Source organism: Notothenia rossii (genome assembly GCF_949606895.1).
Source record: "Notothenia rossii genome assembly, chromosome: 1".
Taxonomy (NCBI): domain Eukaryota; kingdom Metazoa; phylum Chordata; class Actinopteri; order Perciformes; family Nototheniidae; genus Notothenia; species Notothenia rossii.
This window is the reverse complement of record NC_136912.1, coordinates 5,273,650-5,292,205: the sequence shown is the minus strand read 5'-3', so window position 1 is coordinate 5,292,205 and position 18,556 is coordinate 5,273,650. Positions and strand designations below refer to the sequence as shown.

The 18,556-nt window shown below is 41.1% G+C and overlaps 1 protein-coding gene across 1 annotated transcript in view; it reads left to right on the top strand.

The window, feature by feature from the left end:
* The window catches only part of LOC307040802 (uncharacterized protein), a 116,441-nt gene that overhangs the window by 11,976 nt on the left and 85,909 nt on the right, over positions 1-18,556 (top strand). The window contains exons 10-14 of the mRNA XM_079683912.1: positions 111-380; positions 7,547-7,813; positions 8,088-8,357; positions 11,221-11,490; positions 13,453-13,713. Coding sequence (XP_079540038.1) covers positions 111-380; positions 7,547-7,813; positions 8,088-8,357; positions 11,221-11,490; positions 13,453-13,713 — 1,338 coding nt within the window. The remainder of the gene's footprint in view (positions 1-110; positions 381-7,546; positions 7,814-8,087; positions 8,358-11,220; positions 11,491-13,452; positions 13,714-18,556) is intronic.

The window sequence follows — 18,556 nt, the reverse complement described above, 5'->3', positions numbered from 1 at the left end:
CCCAAGACACATTTCTCCTAAGGGAGACAATAAAGCTCTATCTTATCTTATCTTATCTTATCTAGTGAGAAACACATTCTCAATATTTTCTCTTCACACATCTCCTCCAGATGCTCCAAAGCCTCCCTCTGTGTCAGTGAGTCCCTCTGCTGAGATAAAGGAGGGCCGTTCAGTGACTCTGACCTGTAGCAGTGATGCTAACCCAGCAGCTAACTACACCTGGTACAAGAGGAATAGAAATGCAGACGTTCCTCTTCTCAGTGAACGACCACAGCTTTTCTTCAGCTCCATCCAGTCCTCTGACTCTGGACAGTATTTCTGTAGAGCTGAGAACAAGCTGGGGAGGAGCACATCTGCAAACACCTTTATTGACGTGAAATGTGAGTAAGACAGTTTATTTAAAGATAACAAGCTTATATCTGTCTAGTTGTTTCTAGAGAAGATGTTACTTATCATCACTACTTTCTTCAGCTCAGCTTGCTTTACATTACATGGGATCCAGGGAACAAGTGGGTAATGAAAAGTGAACTGGCAGTATCTTCAAATCACATTTTATAGAGTTGCTAATGATGACATCATTGAGAAACGACTGTTAAATATTGTTATATTTAACTAATATTTACTGGTATTAACAAGGCTATCTCTAAATCCTTAAATTCCATCACTCAATTAATTGTTTTGACTTGATTATGTAATACACAAAACGGCATTTAACAAATGTCAAATCATTACTTTATTATGAATAATAACAATTCAGAAATACCCATGAACAATTATTTATAGTAGATATGAATTCATTTACATAATATCTAACGGTTGTTTCTTTAAAATATATTCCTTAGCTACAGTGAAAAAACTGAAACGTTGACTTTAATTAAATGTATTATGTCAACAAATTACACATAATTGTATTAGGTTGGTTGAAAGCAATAATATACATTTGAAATGAAAAATATTAGGTTCAACTTAATATTATTGCTTTCAACTAACCTAATCCAAAACATAGTTTTTTATTGAAATTATACATTTAATTAAAGTCAATGTTTTGGATTGTTCAGTGTACTCTACAAAATGTGATTAGTAAATACTCAACAACTGTCCTTCAAGTTATGGTTATTTTGGAATTAGTTCCTCATTCAATGGTCTGTAATGACTCGAAATGCAGCTTCATTCAGTGTGTGGTGTTATTGTGCTGTGTGTGTGTGTGTGTGTTAGCCAATAGTAGTGAAGCATTACGGGCACGGTTCAGTGACATCATAGGGAGACGAGATGTTATGGTAACGGGGCATGTGAGCTAGGAGTGTTCTAGCATGTGGGCTGCCAATAAAGAGACACGTAATTGTGTCAGTTGAACTCAGGTGTATTATTAAATAACACGACATGGTGTCAGAAGTCCTGTTGACATTACGTGGAGTCTGACCGGACAAAGTATTATTTGGAGCCAATTGACGGTGAAAAGGAAGGAAAGTGGACATGGCAGACGAGAATGCTAACAGAGATGCAGCGCGACCCGGGGCGGGGCCGATTGCTACGTTTAGCCTCCAGCCACCGGAGTCTTTCGACTTTTCAAGACCGCAGGAATGGGCCAAATGGATACGGCGGTTCGAGAGATTTCGCCCGGCAAGTAATCTGAACAGTAGCTCAGAAGAAAATCAAGTCAACACATTGATATACTGCATGGGAGATGAAGCAGATGATATTTTACGTGGATTGACTCTCACTGCAGCTCAGAGAGACACTTATGGCCCGTCCACACTACAGCTTCGACAGCTTCAAAAACGGCCCGTCCACACTACAGCTTCGACAGCTTCAAAAACGGCCCGTCCACACTACACCTTCGACAGCTTCAAAAACGGTTTCCAACGTTTCCAACATTCACTTTGAATGGGGTGACGTCACGTTGCCTCGCTTTTCGCCGAACTGAATTGTGGGTAGCAGAGCGGAGCTTTCCTGGCGTTTCAGGCTGCAAAAGTTGAACAATGTTCAACTTCTGAAGCCGGAGACGCCGGAGTAGCCAGCGTCAGCCAATCAAATCCCGTTTATGCAAATCTGACAGTTCAATCATTACATTACATTACATTACATTGCATTTAGCTGACGCTTTTATCCAAAGCGACTTACAATAAGTGCATTCGACCAGGAAGATACAACCTTTAAGAAAACAGAATCATATAAGTACATCAGGTTTCATAGAGCCAAACATTTCAAGTGCTACTCAACTGGCATTTAGAAAGCCAGCCCTTTATTAGTATATAAGTGCTTTGTTAGTAATTCTATCGCTCGAAGTGGAGTCTAAAGAGATGAGTTTTCAGTTTGCGTCGGAAGATGTGTAAGGTATCTGCTGTCCTGATTACAATGGGGAGCTCATTCCACCATTTTGGAGCCAGGATAGCAAACCCACGTGTTTTTGCTGACGGGAACTTGGGTCCCCCTCGCAGTGCGGGTGCAGCGAGCTGTTTGGCTGATGCAGAGCGGAGTGCAATCAAACCGCGTGCAAGCTGGGAGAGCCAGACCGCAGTTCATTTCCTGATATTCCAAACGAGAAATTACGGTAGCAAATCACCCGGTTCTTTACGACCAGAACTATTTACTGGGATACAAACCGGAGGAACCAGGCATGGAGGGAGGTGGCAGAGACAAAAATATCCGGGGTTTTTTGCTTTGTATGCCGGGGGCGGGACATTCATGTGATTGGTTGTTGGTCGCGGTGCTCGAATAAAATCCCCAAGCTTCAGACACGCCCAGCTCCAAGCTTTTTTTGAAGCTATAGTGTGGACGGGCCGTTACCAAGGTGTGCGGGATGGCTTTCAAGGCTTCTTCGTTGTCAAGAAAAATGTCATATATGCGCAGACAGGGAGAAGGTGAACCAGTGGACTCGTTCGTCACAGCTCTATATGCACTAGCGGAGCATTGTAGCTACGGCGTGCTACATGATGAACTCATTCGAGACAGGCTTGTTGTCGGATTGACGGATAAGTGACTGTCTGAACGGATGCAACTGGACTCAGACCGTACCTTGGGAGAAGCTATTACCATGGCTCGGCAGAGTGAAGAGGTGAAACGGCAACAATCTTGCAGAGTGTTTAAGAGCAGTAGCAAATATGCTAAAAACAAAGCTCAATCTGCTAATAGCTGCCAAGCCACAATACAACAAGGGTAATGATGCAAAGTGTAATAACTGTGGTTGTTCTCCTTCACATGCAAAGACTGAGTGTCCAGCCAAGGATGTAAAATGCCATGCATGTGGGAAAATGGGACATTATATGCGCGTGTGTGTAAAACAGCTAAAAGCGTGCATGAGATCAATGAAGAAGAGGAAAGTTTGTTCTGAGGCAGCATTGAGGCCGACAATGATCCGTGGATGGCAGACATTGACATTAACAACAAAAGCGTGCAGTTCAAAATTGACACTGGGGCTGATGTTACAGTCATTCCTCACTCCGTGTTTAAAGAGGTCTATAAGCACAAAGCTCCACCAGCTCTTCAAAAGCCAAGGAAGCCACTTTGGGGTCCAGGGAAAAATCCTTTAGACATAGGGGGCTTTGCTAGTATGCTGCTGAAGAAAGGAGAGAGAGAACTTATGGAGGATGTGTATGTCATTCGACGCTTGCAAACAGCATTGCTCGGGAGGCCTGCCAGTGTAGCGCTGAAGCTAGTGGCACGACTAGACAACGTCATTATGGACACGCTAAAGACTAATTACCCAACAGTATGCAGCGGTCTTAGAGATGTGCGGCAGCCATATGCCATTAAGCTGAAACCAGGGGCCCAACCGTTTTCTCTGAAGACGCCTAGAAGGATTCCACTGCCACTGATGGACAAAGTCAAAGAGGAACTGTCCCGCATGGAAGACCTGGGGGTGATCAGCAGAGTTGAGGAGCCTACAGATTGGTGCGCTGGCATGGTGGTGGCGCCTAAAAAGACAGGGGCTGTTCGCATATGTGTGGATCTAACAAAACTGAATAAGTCTGTGTGTCGAGAAAAGTACATTCTACCTTCAGTGGAAGAAACACTGGGAAAGCTGGCTGGAGCCAAAATATTCAGCAAGTTAGATGCAAACATGGGGTTTTGGCAAATACCTCTAACAAAAGGCTCAGCCAAGTACACAACGTTCATCACACCCTTTGGCCGATACCACTTCAATCGGCTACCTTTCGGCATAGCCTCAGCCCCTGAGCATTTCCAAAACAGGATGACAACTGAGGTAACTGAGGGACTAGTGGGGGTTGTCTGTCACATGGACGATGTACTGGTGTGGGGCCAAACACAGGAGGAGCACGACGCTCGTCTGTATGCTGTGCTGGAGAAGATCCAAAAGGCAGGAATCACCTTGAATGTGGAAAAGTGTGACATATCCAAACAGGAGGTGACATACCTGGGCCATGTGATCACTGCTAGCGGCATTAGACCAGACCCGAGCAAGACAGAGGCGGTAAGGAAAGTGAAAGAGCCGAAAAGTGTGAGCGAGCTGAGGAGCTTTCTAGGCATGGTCAACCAGCTGGGGAAGCTCATACCGCAGCTAGCAGAGTGAGACAAGCCACTTCGAGACCTGCTCTCCAAAAAGAACTGCTGGCTGTGGGGCATCGATCAGGCCAGAGCCTTCCAAGATCTGATAGACTCTCTGATATCTCCACCAGTGCTAGCCATGTATGACACAAACAGAGAAACCAAAGTCTCGGCAGACGCATCATCATACGGCTTGGGGTGTGTGCTTCTGCAGAAGTGGGAAGAGTATTGGAGACCGGTAGCCTATATGTCACGTTCTCTCACACAGACGGAGCAGAGATACGCACAGGTAGAAGAGGAAGCTTTAGGCTTAACCTGGGCGTGTGAAAGGATCATAAACCTCTACTGAGTCTCCTGGGCCCAGGAGTTCAAAACTTTTAATCCCTATCTGATCAGATCAGATTTGGATTTTGGGGAGTTCAAAACCAAAAAACAGGATTAGGATCACTTTGATATCCGATCAGATCAGGAAATCCAATCCAAGCTTTAATCTGGATCAAATCTTCAAAACGGGTAGTTCAAACCAACAACACAGGATTGGGATCAGTTTGATCCCAACAAACTGGATTATCCTGATCCCACCAGAGGGGTGGATTTCCAGTGGATTACCAGAGCAAAATGTACTGTACAATTTATTTTAAAATATGTTTCAATTGAAATAAGATGGCAACGTTTGTTAACTGAAATAATACACAATTTTTAGCCTTCATGGGAAATCAATTTTATTTTTCATTTTTTGGTCACGTTTGTGGTGGCCTATTTTGTTTTCAACCAAATGTTGATGACATAAATGTTTATGCTCATAAAAGTATCACAGCAAAGATTGTCAATCACAAATGTAATTTAGATTAAAGAAATAATATCTTCAACAAAAATAATGTCCATTAATTTGTCATCACCTTTCAAAAGTAATTGCCGTCAACTGATGTCTCTGCAATGTGGTCTCTTGTCTTCCTTGTATTATTTTTCATGTCCACTAGATGGCGATCGGTAGGATTAAAGCACTGATATTCAGGATCAAATCATCTTGAAAAATCGTCATCTGGAACAGGCTGATCCTATCCTGAATTGCTTTGAACTCCAGGGACAAAATTTGTCCGACTTGTCTGATCCTGGATCACAAAAAAATGGGATTTCAAAATCTGATCAGATCTGATTGAGATGAAAAGTTTTGAACTCCTGGGCCCTGGGGTCTCAGGCATTGGATGCGCTTCCCCCACGGATTCGACTTTTCCGGATGCGCCTTATGCGTTATCTCTACTCAATCACACATGTGCCAGGGAAAAGCCTGTGGACGGTCGAGACACTGTCACGTGCACCTGTGAAAAGAGACTCCACACCAGATGAAAAAGAGTTCCTCGAGAGCACGAATATCTATGTGGACATGATTATCGATAGTTTGCCAGCAAGCACAGCTTACCTGGAAGAGCTAAAAGAGCAGTTGGCAAAGGACAGTGTGTGCGGAAGAGTGATGCAGCTGTATGAAGAGAAATGGCCAGAATGCCGCAGCTGCGCTCCTACATTCTTTAGGGACCTCATGGGACAGTCCGGCGTAATCGCCATCATCTCATCCCCATGTACTCCTCGTCAGAGCAGAGCGGCAGGGATGCAGCTGAGCAGCATTCAGGAGGTGTTCCAGAGCAGCGTATTGCAGATCCTCCGGAGCCCAGTGCTCAAGATCTGCCACCTACCCCGAGAACCAGGTCTGGGAGAGCCGTGGTGAGACCGGCTAGGTTGGACTTGTAAACAAACCAGAAGCCGAAGAGATATGATATAGAGTTTTATAAGAGAGTTAAAAAAAATTGTTATTATTAATGTTGTGCATTAATGTTGTGTAATACACAAAATATCATAGGGTTACATATAGTTCATGAAGGTCTGGAGTTATCTATTATTTTATATCTGGTTCAGATAGGAACAGACCTTCCACCCGACAGAGGCAGAATAATCCTCTAAGGTCTGTCATAGGGAGACGAGATGTTATGGTAACGGGGCAAGTGAGCTAGGAGTGTTCTAGTATGTGGGCTACCAACAAAGAGACACGTAATTTAGACCCTCCAGAAAAACGCGTGCAAAAATCCTTGATTATGCGGGCTAAAATCCTTGATTATGTGGGCTAAAATCCTTGATTATGCGATTAAACATGCAGGGTTTTTATGTGATTTTATGCGGTGAAATTGCGGGAAGTTGCGAAATATGCGGAAAGTTGCGAAATATGCTAAATATGCGGGGAAAAAGAATAAATGTTTTTTAAAATATTGGGCTGTCTTATTTATTCTCTCTCACACACAACCTGCCACTAACGTTAAACCCCTTTACTATTCAATTAAACACATTCAATGCTTATTTATTGTAAAAGCAATTGGGCTATTTTAATCTCACACACCCCCCCAACACACACACACACACACTTCTCCGCCTCATTCTGTTTTCATTTACTCGTTCGTTATCTAACCAGCTTCAATCTTGTAGGCTACCCACTTCGTTTCTTGTAGCCCTCGAAAGGGTTTTGGAGGTTGATGTTCACTGTCGATTTTCTCTTTTGCTCCAACCAATATACAGTCTATGGCTCCAACATACAGTTGCACGGGGTGCAGAATAGTTTCCCCCCACATTTTGCCCGGTCTTTAGTAGAAATGTTCGTCTGTAAATGAGAGGGATTAGATTTTTTCATCTTGGTGTTTTCTCTATCTTGTGGGCTCCACACGTATACAGTGTTGTTTACATTCTGTGATGCGCGAGCTGATGACGTCAAGACGAGTTAACTTTTTTTTTCCTCAATTTTGTGTGGAAAAATGCGGGGATTATGAGGCCTTTTGATAAATATGCGGCCTTTTAAAAATCTGCGCCATTTTGCTGATTATGCGGTAAATTCTGCGATCGCAGAATCGCGTTTTTCTGGAGGGTCTAGTAATTGTGACAGTTGAACTCACGTGTATTATTGAATAACAAGACACAGCGTTCAATAATGTAGATACACTTTGTGCTAATCTAGTGAGAGACACATTCTTAATATTTACTGTTATCACATGTCTTCCAGATGCTCCGAGGCTCCCTTCCTTGTCAAAATCCTCTGGTGAGATAAAGGAGGGCCGTTCAGTGACTCTGACCTGTAGCAGTGATGCTAACCCAGCAGCTAACTACACCTGGTACAAGAAGAATGGAAATGTAAACGTTCTTCTTCTCAGTGAAGGAACACAATTTGTCTTCAGCTCTATCCAGTCCTCTGACTCTGGACAGTATTACTGTAGAGCTGAGAACGAGCTGGGGAATAGCACATCTGTAAACACCTTTATTAATGTGAAATGTGAGTAATCATAACTTCTTTCTTACATCTACTTGATTTATATTTACAGTCTGCTGTAAAAGACTGAGCAGCTTCAGGAGATAACAGAGGCTTAGTGTAGTTTAAGGACCTAGATTTAAATCGTGAACCACCCATTGGTCAGACCACCTTCAAATTATACAATGCAGTTACACATAGCTTCTCACATTTTGTGATTTAGAATATCCTGAACAACATGTAATGTTAAAACACTAATTTAAACCTAGAAAATTATTTGTTTTCGCATCTCCTGCAGATGCTCCAAATCTTCCCTCTGTGTCAGTGAGACCCTCTGCTGAGATAGAGGAGGGCAGTTCAGTGACTCTGACCTGTAGCAGTGATGCTAACCCAGCAGCTAACTACACCTGGTACAAGAGGAATACAACATCAGGCCTTCCTCCTCTCAGTGATAAACCACAGCTTGTCTTCAGCTCCATCAACTCCTCTGATTCTGGACAGTACTACTGTTCAGCTGAGAACAAGCTGGGAAGGAAGACATCTAAAGACATCTCTATTGATGTGAAATGTGAGTATCGGTTATTATCGATGTAATTTACAGGCAGTTGTAATTCAGCTTACATCTGTCTTGTTCTGCATGAGAAGATTTGAATGGTCATAAATACTCTGTAACAACTGTCCGTTAAGATCCGGATATCCAACCCAGTCTCACAAAAAAACGTGAATTAACTACGTTGGTCCACAACTTGGGACGTAGTATTTCTACAAAAACGCCTCTGAAATTGTAGGATCCCTACATTTTTTATCACCATTCATTCCACTGGCTGGCGTCTATGTCACGTGATCTTCAAATTTCTCCCTGCAGAAAAAAAAAACATGGCCGACCATCGTTTTATTCTCGGTGGAAAATGCCTATTTTAAAGTTAGTTTGGCCATTAAAATGCGTTTTGATGTCATTTGATGCGAGAAATATGAGTTGTTATTTCAGATTATGTGTGCAGTGGATGTACATGATCTTTAGTTTGCTAGTTATTGCGAAGATTACTTCAGGAAATTGTGTCTATACAACATTTTCATTGTTACCAAGGTGGTTGCTAGGGACGCTGCTATCGATATTATTTCTGTTATGTTGTGTAACTGTTTAATGGTGTTATCTTTATTGCTACCCCCTTCCCCGTCAATGTATAGTGTTGGTCCACAGCGCAAACGTATTAGTTTAACAAAATCCGCATCTAAAATTGTGGCATAGATAGGTTATTTTATTATTGGTAATCTTTGTTAACACATGTTCTCCTCAAGAACTGGAGCAGAACTTTCCCATAACTGGGTTAAAGTGTAAATCCAAGAAAAACTAATGCACAGTACTGCCCCCATGGAAGAGGGCTTCTCATCCTCTTTTGACCTGAGGCTTCAGTAAAACTGACTATTGCCACTCAACATCACCTGGGATTGACCCAACTGGGTTTAACTGATTGGACGCGTGTAATCTCCATGTACGACGAAGTTTAGCTTTCAATATCTTTTATTTTCCAAGAAAACAGCGTGTTCACAGACACGACAGACACGCTCTAAAAATTATTGCTCTCCCAGTCACAATCAATGCACCTGTGCCTGGAGATCACTTATATGCTGCTGACCCATTACGCCATCTAGTGTTCAAATAACAAAACATATAAACCATTCCAATGGGCGCAACACATTATGTTAATCAGGCATGTCTTATAAATATCCAAGCATACAGTATACTAATACTACAAATGCAAATACTGTGATTCTGGCATAACATGGGCTATGGACTAGTGCTTACATTTAATATGTGCTATAGATGAATATTCATCCTGACCGTGGCCACTCAACAACTCATTATTTCAATGTATATTTGGAAATGTGTCTTTCTTATATCTTTCCAGTTGTGTGTATAAAACCGCAGGAGGTCAGTCTCCTAACTGACCAAGCTTGAATCCATGTTGACACATTTAATGCCACTGGTGCGGTGTAAAAACATGTGAAGTACATGCAGCGTCTTTCTAAGTAAAGCCATAACAAATTGCAGTCACTTTTGTTATTGCAACATTTGAGGTCCCTGAGGCACATTGCTACACAAACTGTGGAGAAACGTTGTTTGTCTAGACTCTAGAGTGTGAGAAGATTTTGAGTCACTTAACATTGTTGTGATGCATCTTCCTCAAAAAGAGGACATGAAGAGAAAACTTGACCAATTTCATCATCAGGTCCATCAGGAAATATTTTAATCTGCCATCTTTGCAGATGTTATAACACCCTGTGTTTCTCAATCGCGAGTATACGCTTGCTTGGTAGCACATGTCTTCCGAGCGTCTTGCTTCAGAAGCGAGGCAAGAATCCTTCCTGGCATTCGGAAAACGAAGAGTGGAACAGGCGAGCAAGTGTGCAGGTGTGCGTCATATGAGAGGCCCTGTCTTACATTTTCCGCCACAGATTTGGGGAAATTGGTCCGTGCGCAAAGCATTGTGGGGATTTTAAGACCGCGGAGTAGTAGTGCAGATATCACTGTAAAATCAATCGACAGTAAGGGGAATACTTACTTCCGGGTGTACAATTCTCCGTTATCCAATGGGAATGGACGCTCACATTGCCTTTTAAGGGCAGCCGACACAAACGAATGCCGTGCTTCCATGAGCGTCAAATCCCGCCGCAGATGGGAAAACATTGCAATCAGTTGAAAGCTATTTACGTTCCTTTATAAAGCTGAAGGAGCCTAGGAGCGTCACAACTGCACGCCACGGGACCCTGACCAAACGTCGCTCCTGGACGATTATGGAGTGAGAGTGTGTTGGAATATACTGTAGTCAACTTCATTAAAACGTTATTAACGTGCCTAAACTCAGTAATTCACCATTTCTACGCATGACAACACACTTTGTCCGTGTTTGGCTCTCCCGCCGCACAGTGAAGCGTTCCCGCATTGACGTCACTTCCGGCTTCCAACAAAACTTCAAAATGAGTCGAAGGAATTTCACCGCGATGTTCGAAATTATTGATATTTATCGGAACAGTATCGCACCTTCTTTTTTAAACTGACGGTTCGAGATGACTAGTAGCCCAATATTTCATTGCACAACAGTTGTTGGGAGGCTGTCACAGGCTCTTTAAGTGATACTCTAAACAGCATTTAACCAATGACAAATCATTACTTTATTATGACTAAAGAATTCATAAATACCCATGAACAATTATTTACAGTACATATTAATTCATTTACATAATATTTAACAGTTGTTTCTCTATAATGTAATCATTAGCTACACTGAAATATGTGATTAGGAAATACTCAACAACTGTCTGTCGAGTAGTGATTAAATTCAAGTGTACTTTATTGGATACCCTTTTTGCTATCTAGTGAGCAACACATTCTTAACTTTGAATATTTTCTGTTAACACATCTCCTCCAGCTGCTCCGAAGATTACTTCTTTGTCAGTGAGACCCTCTGCTGAGATAAAGGAAGGCAGTTCAGTGACTCTGACCTGTAGCAGTGATGCTAACCCAGCAGCTAACTACACCTGGTACAAGAGGAATGGAAATGCAGACCTTCCTCTTCTCAGTAAAGAAGCACAGCTTGTCTTCAGCTCCATCCAGTCCTCTGACTCTGGACAGTATTGCTGTTCAGCTGAGAACAAGCTGGGGACGAAGGAATCTAATTACATCTCTATTGATGTGAAATGTGAGTAATTGTAGTGAGTTTCTTATATATATATAGATGCTTTACATTCACAGTCTGGTGTAATAACTGAGAAGCTTCAAGAGATTATAGAAGCTTTGTTCCGTCTAAAGTCCCAGAATCAAAAAATGACCCATCCATTTGTCACTCCACCTTCAAAGTCTAAAATGCATCTACACAGAGCTATTCACATGTTGTGATTTAAATACCCTGTACAACATGTACTACATGAGAAACAACATCACCTAGGGTCATCTTTGTTAACACATTTCTCCTCAAGAACTGGAGCAGAACTTTCCCATAACTGGGCTAAAGTGTAGATCCAAGAAAGATCAATGCACAGTCCTGCCCCCATGGAAGAAAGGCTGAATATATTATTAGCAGAAGAAAGTCCGAATGAGCAGCTGCAGTGGGGCAAGCCTCAGTAACATCAGTAATCATAGGAGGGCTTCTCATCCTCTTTTGACCTGAGGCTTCAGTAAAACTCCGGTCTGTGTGTAAGGACAGCTCTGTCGGATGTCTTATTATGGTGTCAGTTATTTCAGTATTTACAGTGGGTGTCAGTTAATTCATTATGTGGTGACTATTGCCACTCAACATCACCTGGGATTGACCCAACTGGGTTTAACTAATTGGACGTGTGTAATCTCCATGTACGACGAAGTTTAGCTTTCAATATCTTTTATTTTCAAAGAAAACAGCGTGTTCACAAACACGACAGACACACTCAAAAAACGATTGCTCTCCCAGTCACAATCAATGCACCTGTGCCTGGAGACTACTTATATGCTGTTGACCCATTACGCCATCTAGTGTTCAAATAACAAAACATATAAACCATTCTAATGGGCGCAACACATTATGTTAATCAGGCATGTCTGATAAATATCCAAGCATACAGTATACTAATACTACAAATGCAAATTACTGTGATTCTGGCATAACATGGGCTATGGACTAGTGCTTACATTTGAAATGTGCTATAGAGGAATATTCATCCTGACCGTGGCCACTCTACAACTCATTATTTCAATGTACATTAGGAAATGTGTCTTTCTTATATCTTTCCAGTTGTGTGTATAAAACCGCAGGAGGTCAGTCTCCTAACTGACCAAACTTGAATCCATGTTGACACATTTAATGCCACTGGTGCGGTGTTAAAACATGTGAAGTACATGCAGCGTCTTTCTAAGTAAAGCCATAACAAATTGCAGTCACTTTTGTTATTGCAACATTTGAGGTCCCTGAGGGACATTGCTACACAAACTGTGGAGAAACGTTGTTTGTCTAGACTCTAGAGTGTGAGAAGATTTTGAGTCACTTAACATTGTTGTGATGCATCTTCCTCAAAAAGAAGAGGACATGAAGAGAAAACATGTGACCAAATGTCATCATCAGGTCCATCAGGAACTATTTTAATCTGCCATCTTTGCAGATGTTATAACACCCTGTGTTTCTCAATCGCGAGTATACGCTTGCTTGGTAGCACATGTCTTCCGAGCGTCTTGCTTCAGAAGCGAGGCAAGAATACTTCCTGGCATTCGGAAAACGAAGAGTGGAACAGGCTAGCAAGTGTGCAGGTGTGCGTCATATGAGGGGCCCCGCCTTACATTTTCCGCCACAGATTTGGGGAAATTGGTCCGTGCGCAAAGCATTGTGGGAATTTTAAGACCGCGGAGTCTACACATGTGCAGCCTCGACATTTCTCCAAACGGATTACGCCGGGCTCGATAGAATTCCAAGTATGCTGGACATTGGAACAGTACTTCGGCGGCACTCGATTACGTATATGCTTGAAATAGTGGCTCTGGAGCAGCTTTACTCGACACTGAGAAACACCCCCTGTCTCATGAAGCAGGGTTTCTATTGCAGATGGAAGTGAAGTGAGCTTAATCATTGTGTTGCTGCTTCTGGTTTGTTGTAGCCATATGCCCAAACAACTGGTTTCTCTCTTTTGTCCTCCAGATGCTCCAAAGACTTCCTCTGTGTCAGCGAGTCCCTCTGCTGAGATAGAGATTGGCAAATCATTGCAGCTGACCTGTAAAGGTGGCGCTAATCCAGCAGCTAACTACACCTGGTACAAGGACAACCAAACACTGCCTTGGGCGTCAAATGACATTCATCAACTCGCCTCCATCACCTTAGAGGACAAAGGGAACTACCACTGTGCATCGAAGAATAAGTACGGCCAGATCAACTCTACATCAGTACACATAGATGTCCAATGTAAGTCCAACACATCAACAAGTCACCTAATATACATGTGTTGAGTAGAGATAGTGAATGTTAACATGTGATGATCTTTCCCTGGTTAAAACATTATCTGAAATAAATTCATAGAGGACGTCTATCACCTTCAACATATTCACATGCCATGTGTACGTTAAATAAAGGTTTGTGATCCCTTGACTCCTTCCTCCAGTCCATGCCAGCTTGGAAGCAATACCTCTAAAAAGAGTTGGATTTCATGTAATGCTAATATGTTACTGTTACTTCTAAGGTTTCATTTGTTTTAGTCCAAAATGCCTCTGTGTTTGATAAAGGGATGACTCTTTATTGGCTGCAGCTGAAGGATTTGGGCCATTCGTGACATGAGCTCTCCATAAGTTACTCCGTGATTCGCCTACTTGGCTTTCTTTATGTAAATCTTAGGGATGAACACATTTTTTAGAATTTTTCAAGCAGCTAGTTTTAATCATTCGGTCCACTTATATCTGCTGAGAGAGTAAACCAACGTATCAATCAAAGAAACAGTGGCTTTCAACTTAGGATACGACTCGAGCTAAGTGGCACAATCTCAATACATTGGTTTTAACAAGCCAACATTTTGCTTTGCAGGAACAATGTACACATCGTGGGATCAAGAACATGTGTTTGCTGCTAATAGATTGATTGACCAACGATCTTATCAATCTCCTAAAATATTGCATGGTACACAATCTTAATTGCAGTGCTCAGGTCACAAGCAAGGCCACAGGGGGATATGTCCACTTTGTTTCCCCTTCCGCACACCTTGATGATATCAAGTGGGGAATTAGTAGATCTACTTTACTAAAGATTCACTTCTGCACATTCTCCTTCAGATGCTCCAAAGCTTTCCTCTGTGTCAGTGAGTCCCTCTGCTGAGATAGAGGAGGGCAGTTCAGTGACTCTGACCTGTAGCAGTGATGCTAACCCAGCAGCTAACTACACCTGGTACAAGGAGGATGAAGACTCTCCAAAAGCTTCAGGACAGATCTTCAACATCACTGACTTCAGAGCTGAACACAGTGGGAGTTATTCCTGTGGAGCCCAGAACAAGTTAGGACGTAGTCACTCCACCTTTCATCTGATTGTTGGGGCAGGTAAATCATTTCGCACCACAGGACCTCCCAAGAGGCAAAGCAACTTCCAAGTTCATATCATGCATGTAGAAAAGTCTCCGAACAACTACAGTTCTTTGAAGAGCCAAGATGCAATTTACTGTTACACTCTCTGGACAGAATTTCTACAACACTCCCTCCTTCACATTCACAATCTGCTGCAGCTTTAGGAGATGTTAGCAGTTTGAATGCAGCTTTTGGACCCAGATTCAAACCTTAAAACATCCATTAGTCAGGACATCTTCAAAGTCTAAAATACAGCTTCACAAAGCCATAACCAATTTGTTATTTAAATTAGTAGAGATTAAATAGGACAAGATAAACTCCACATCCATACATATCAACACAAATGTGCAAATCTCTTCAACATACAGTGAGTTTAACTTGAATTGAGGGAAACTGTTATAAATATTTTCTTTATATTTCATTACGTTTAGCTCACACTTTGTCCAAGTGCAATCAACCCTGAGGATATAACAACATACAAGTATCTGACAAAGACTCACAGGAGACCAGGACTTAAATACTAACATAATGTTGAATCTTCTTCAAAAACACAAAGGTAGCAGGTTAAATAATCAGGATGGGGCGGACAAACACACAGGCGGGAAAACACAAAGCCAGGAAGTGAAAACTAAAAAAGTTGACCAAAATGGGAAGTTTAAAGAATGTCATGTCCTAGGTTCAGTGGACACAGATTTGGTTTTCAGTCTATGACTTTCTGCTGTTCTGATAGCAATGGGGAACTCCTTCTACCAGTGTGGAGCCAGGATAGCAAACAGGCGTGTGTTTGTTGAGGGGTTCCTGGATCCCACTCACAGTTAAAGTATCTGACAACTGTTTACCTCCTTTTCTAGATACATCCCCAATGATGGTGAACATCACCAGGTTCTCTGTGGTGGTTCTGATGCTGATTCCTCTGCTCCTTGTCTGTCTCTGGATGAGGTGAGACTATTCAACTTCCGCATTGACATTTATCATTTGGGGTACTTAGAGAAACACTTTTACTTATTGATCTGACTATGATTGAACACAATTCAGGAAGAAGAAGGCTGTGAGCTCCACCACTGAAGCGAATGAACCCATAGAGACTGTGGAGGTGAGATCCAACTCCAGCAAAGTGATATTACAGAATTGTTAATAATTGTGTTCACAAGGAGAATGTAATAATTCCTTGCTTCTTGATATACAATGACCAATATGTACTAATCCTCCTGTCATTCGAATCAAAAGAGAAATATATAAAACAGTCTTTCCGTTATTGAAAGGTTTAATTGTATCCAAATGACTTGAACGTTCATCTTTTCTTGTCTCGACTCTTCAGTTGGACCCTTTTTCTGTGAATGAGAACGTCTCAGACCTGAACATGGTCTCTGCAGAACAGTCCGAAGAACAAGAGGAGCAGGAGGACCTGGTGTGAAGGTCAGCCAGCTATCAGTCAGCAGCATGGGGTGTTGAGTCATCTTTTAGTTAATTCCTATCTATTTGTGTAGACACATATGTTCAAACTTTAGAGGTTATAGGTCTTTCAAAACTCCTTAATGCTTAATACCAACGTTTTCCGACAGAGGAAAACATGTACTTTTTGTCCATTGCTGACGTTAAATTGACCGGACTTCCATCGGCGGATTGATTTGACGGCACTTAGTCCCTTGATCAGAGCGACCAAAGCAAAAAAAGAGCAGAACTCAGAATGTTTAAAAGTGTCCAATCAGCATAGAGTATTCAACAAAGCCAGTTTATTTATATAGCACCTTTCAACAAAAGGCAATTCAGAGTGCTTTACAAAAATGAAAAACATTAAGAGCATTCAGAAATAGTGAATCAGAAACACATTCAAAATACTCATTAAAAAGCAAAGAGAATTAAAAACAACAATAGCAGTTTAGTCACATGACCAAATTTGACCCAACATGCCTCCTGTAATTCCAGCAAGGACTTTAACACGAATGGAATGGCAGTAAAAAGGCCAATAAGAAGCTACATGTCGAAAAACAAACTCAAAACAACTACTCAGGTCCATTACTGAGAAATAACTCACTAACATTCGCTCATGCTTTTCTTCTGCTGCTTTAAACCAGAGGGAGACTGACCTGGATGGAAACAGAAGGAAGTGAAACATTGAAGAGGAAACATTTACCTTCAATTATGAGAGTTTTCATTGTTAGCGGCAGGTAGGAGTCAGCAGTCACAAACAGCAGGAGATTTACAGGCATGAGTAGATTGCAACTAGTTATACTGTAAATATAAACACATGTTACTACAGTAATGTGCATGTGCTAACGTCCACCATCCTGAATGCCTATCATATTTACAGCATTCCTTCATTGTGTATACATGTCATAGTCAAAAGGTTATAATATTAGTGAAGTTGGGAAAATATAAAATAATAAAGAGATAACAAAGGAAAATAAATGAGATGATCTTTTTCTAAAGAAGGTGTATAAAAACTTGTTCAAATTTACATTTTCTTAATTTTTTTTTGTATATGTTATTGTTTCTGGTTCTAAATTTATGTTCACATTTGACCTCTTGTTGTTAAATGATGGTTGAGTTGTAATCAGTTAATTTTTCTTAGCTCTACTTCTTTATAAATAACTGTAACATGTTTCTTCCTCTTTCAACAGAGTCTTAACCTCAGCCTCTTGTCCTTCAGCGTACCACAAGCCTTATTTTATGTGTTTTTGGAAATGTTATTATTATTTGTCCTTATGAAACATGTTTAATCATAGATCTTGTAAAGGGGTATGCTCTTGGTTGCTTTCTCTTTTTTAAATTGTTAAAGTCTTTTTTTAATTTGTGAATTGTCTTTTAATTCTGAATGAGTATTTGTAAATACATTTGCAGTCCTTTTGAACAAACCTTTGTCACATTGTCATTATTATACATTTATGTTTTCATATTGAGTTGTGTCAGGGGTTCCCAAACGTTGCCATGCCAAGGACCCCCATATAGCATTATCCTCTGGCGGGGACCCCCCTGTTGCAATTGTCTTTTTAAATGATGAGTACATTCTGATGGAAAATATGACAAATTAATCATACAGCTTAATACATTTTTTTAATATATATTTGTGTTCATAATTAATAATCAGTTATTCTTTTAAACATTTTTTGTGTTTATCTTTTGTCTGTCAATCAATACATTCATAGTGTCTTCTGTTATAAACATTCTTAAAACAATATTAAACAGTGATATCAACAGTAAACATATTTTTAAAGCATTTTTAAAGTGATTTCTGTCTTTATAATATTATATAATTTTGAACAGTAATATGAACAATTAACATTTATTTTTAGAATTTTTGAAAGCTACTTATGCCTTAATAATATTATATATAGTATTCAACAGTAATATTAACAATAAACATATTTATATTCATATATATAAACAACAATATTTGCTACATCCATGATCTCATCCAGCTGCAGAGCGAAATATTCACTTGCTCTCACTTGCTCCAAAAGCTGAGCAGATACTCAGTTTCACTCTCAGTAGCGGCAGCTCGATTCTGATTGGCTTGAAGGGCGGTTGTCTGATTTAAATCTTTTTTTTTTTTTTTTTTAAAGATTGGCATCAAATGACACATTGATAGATATGCAGTTATTAATTACATACAAAAACTATGCGTGACCCCCCTGGCGCCCCCCCCCCCCCCCCCGGGGGGTCGGGGCCCCCACTTTGAAAAACACTGGTATAGAGTATGT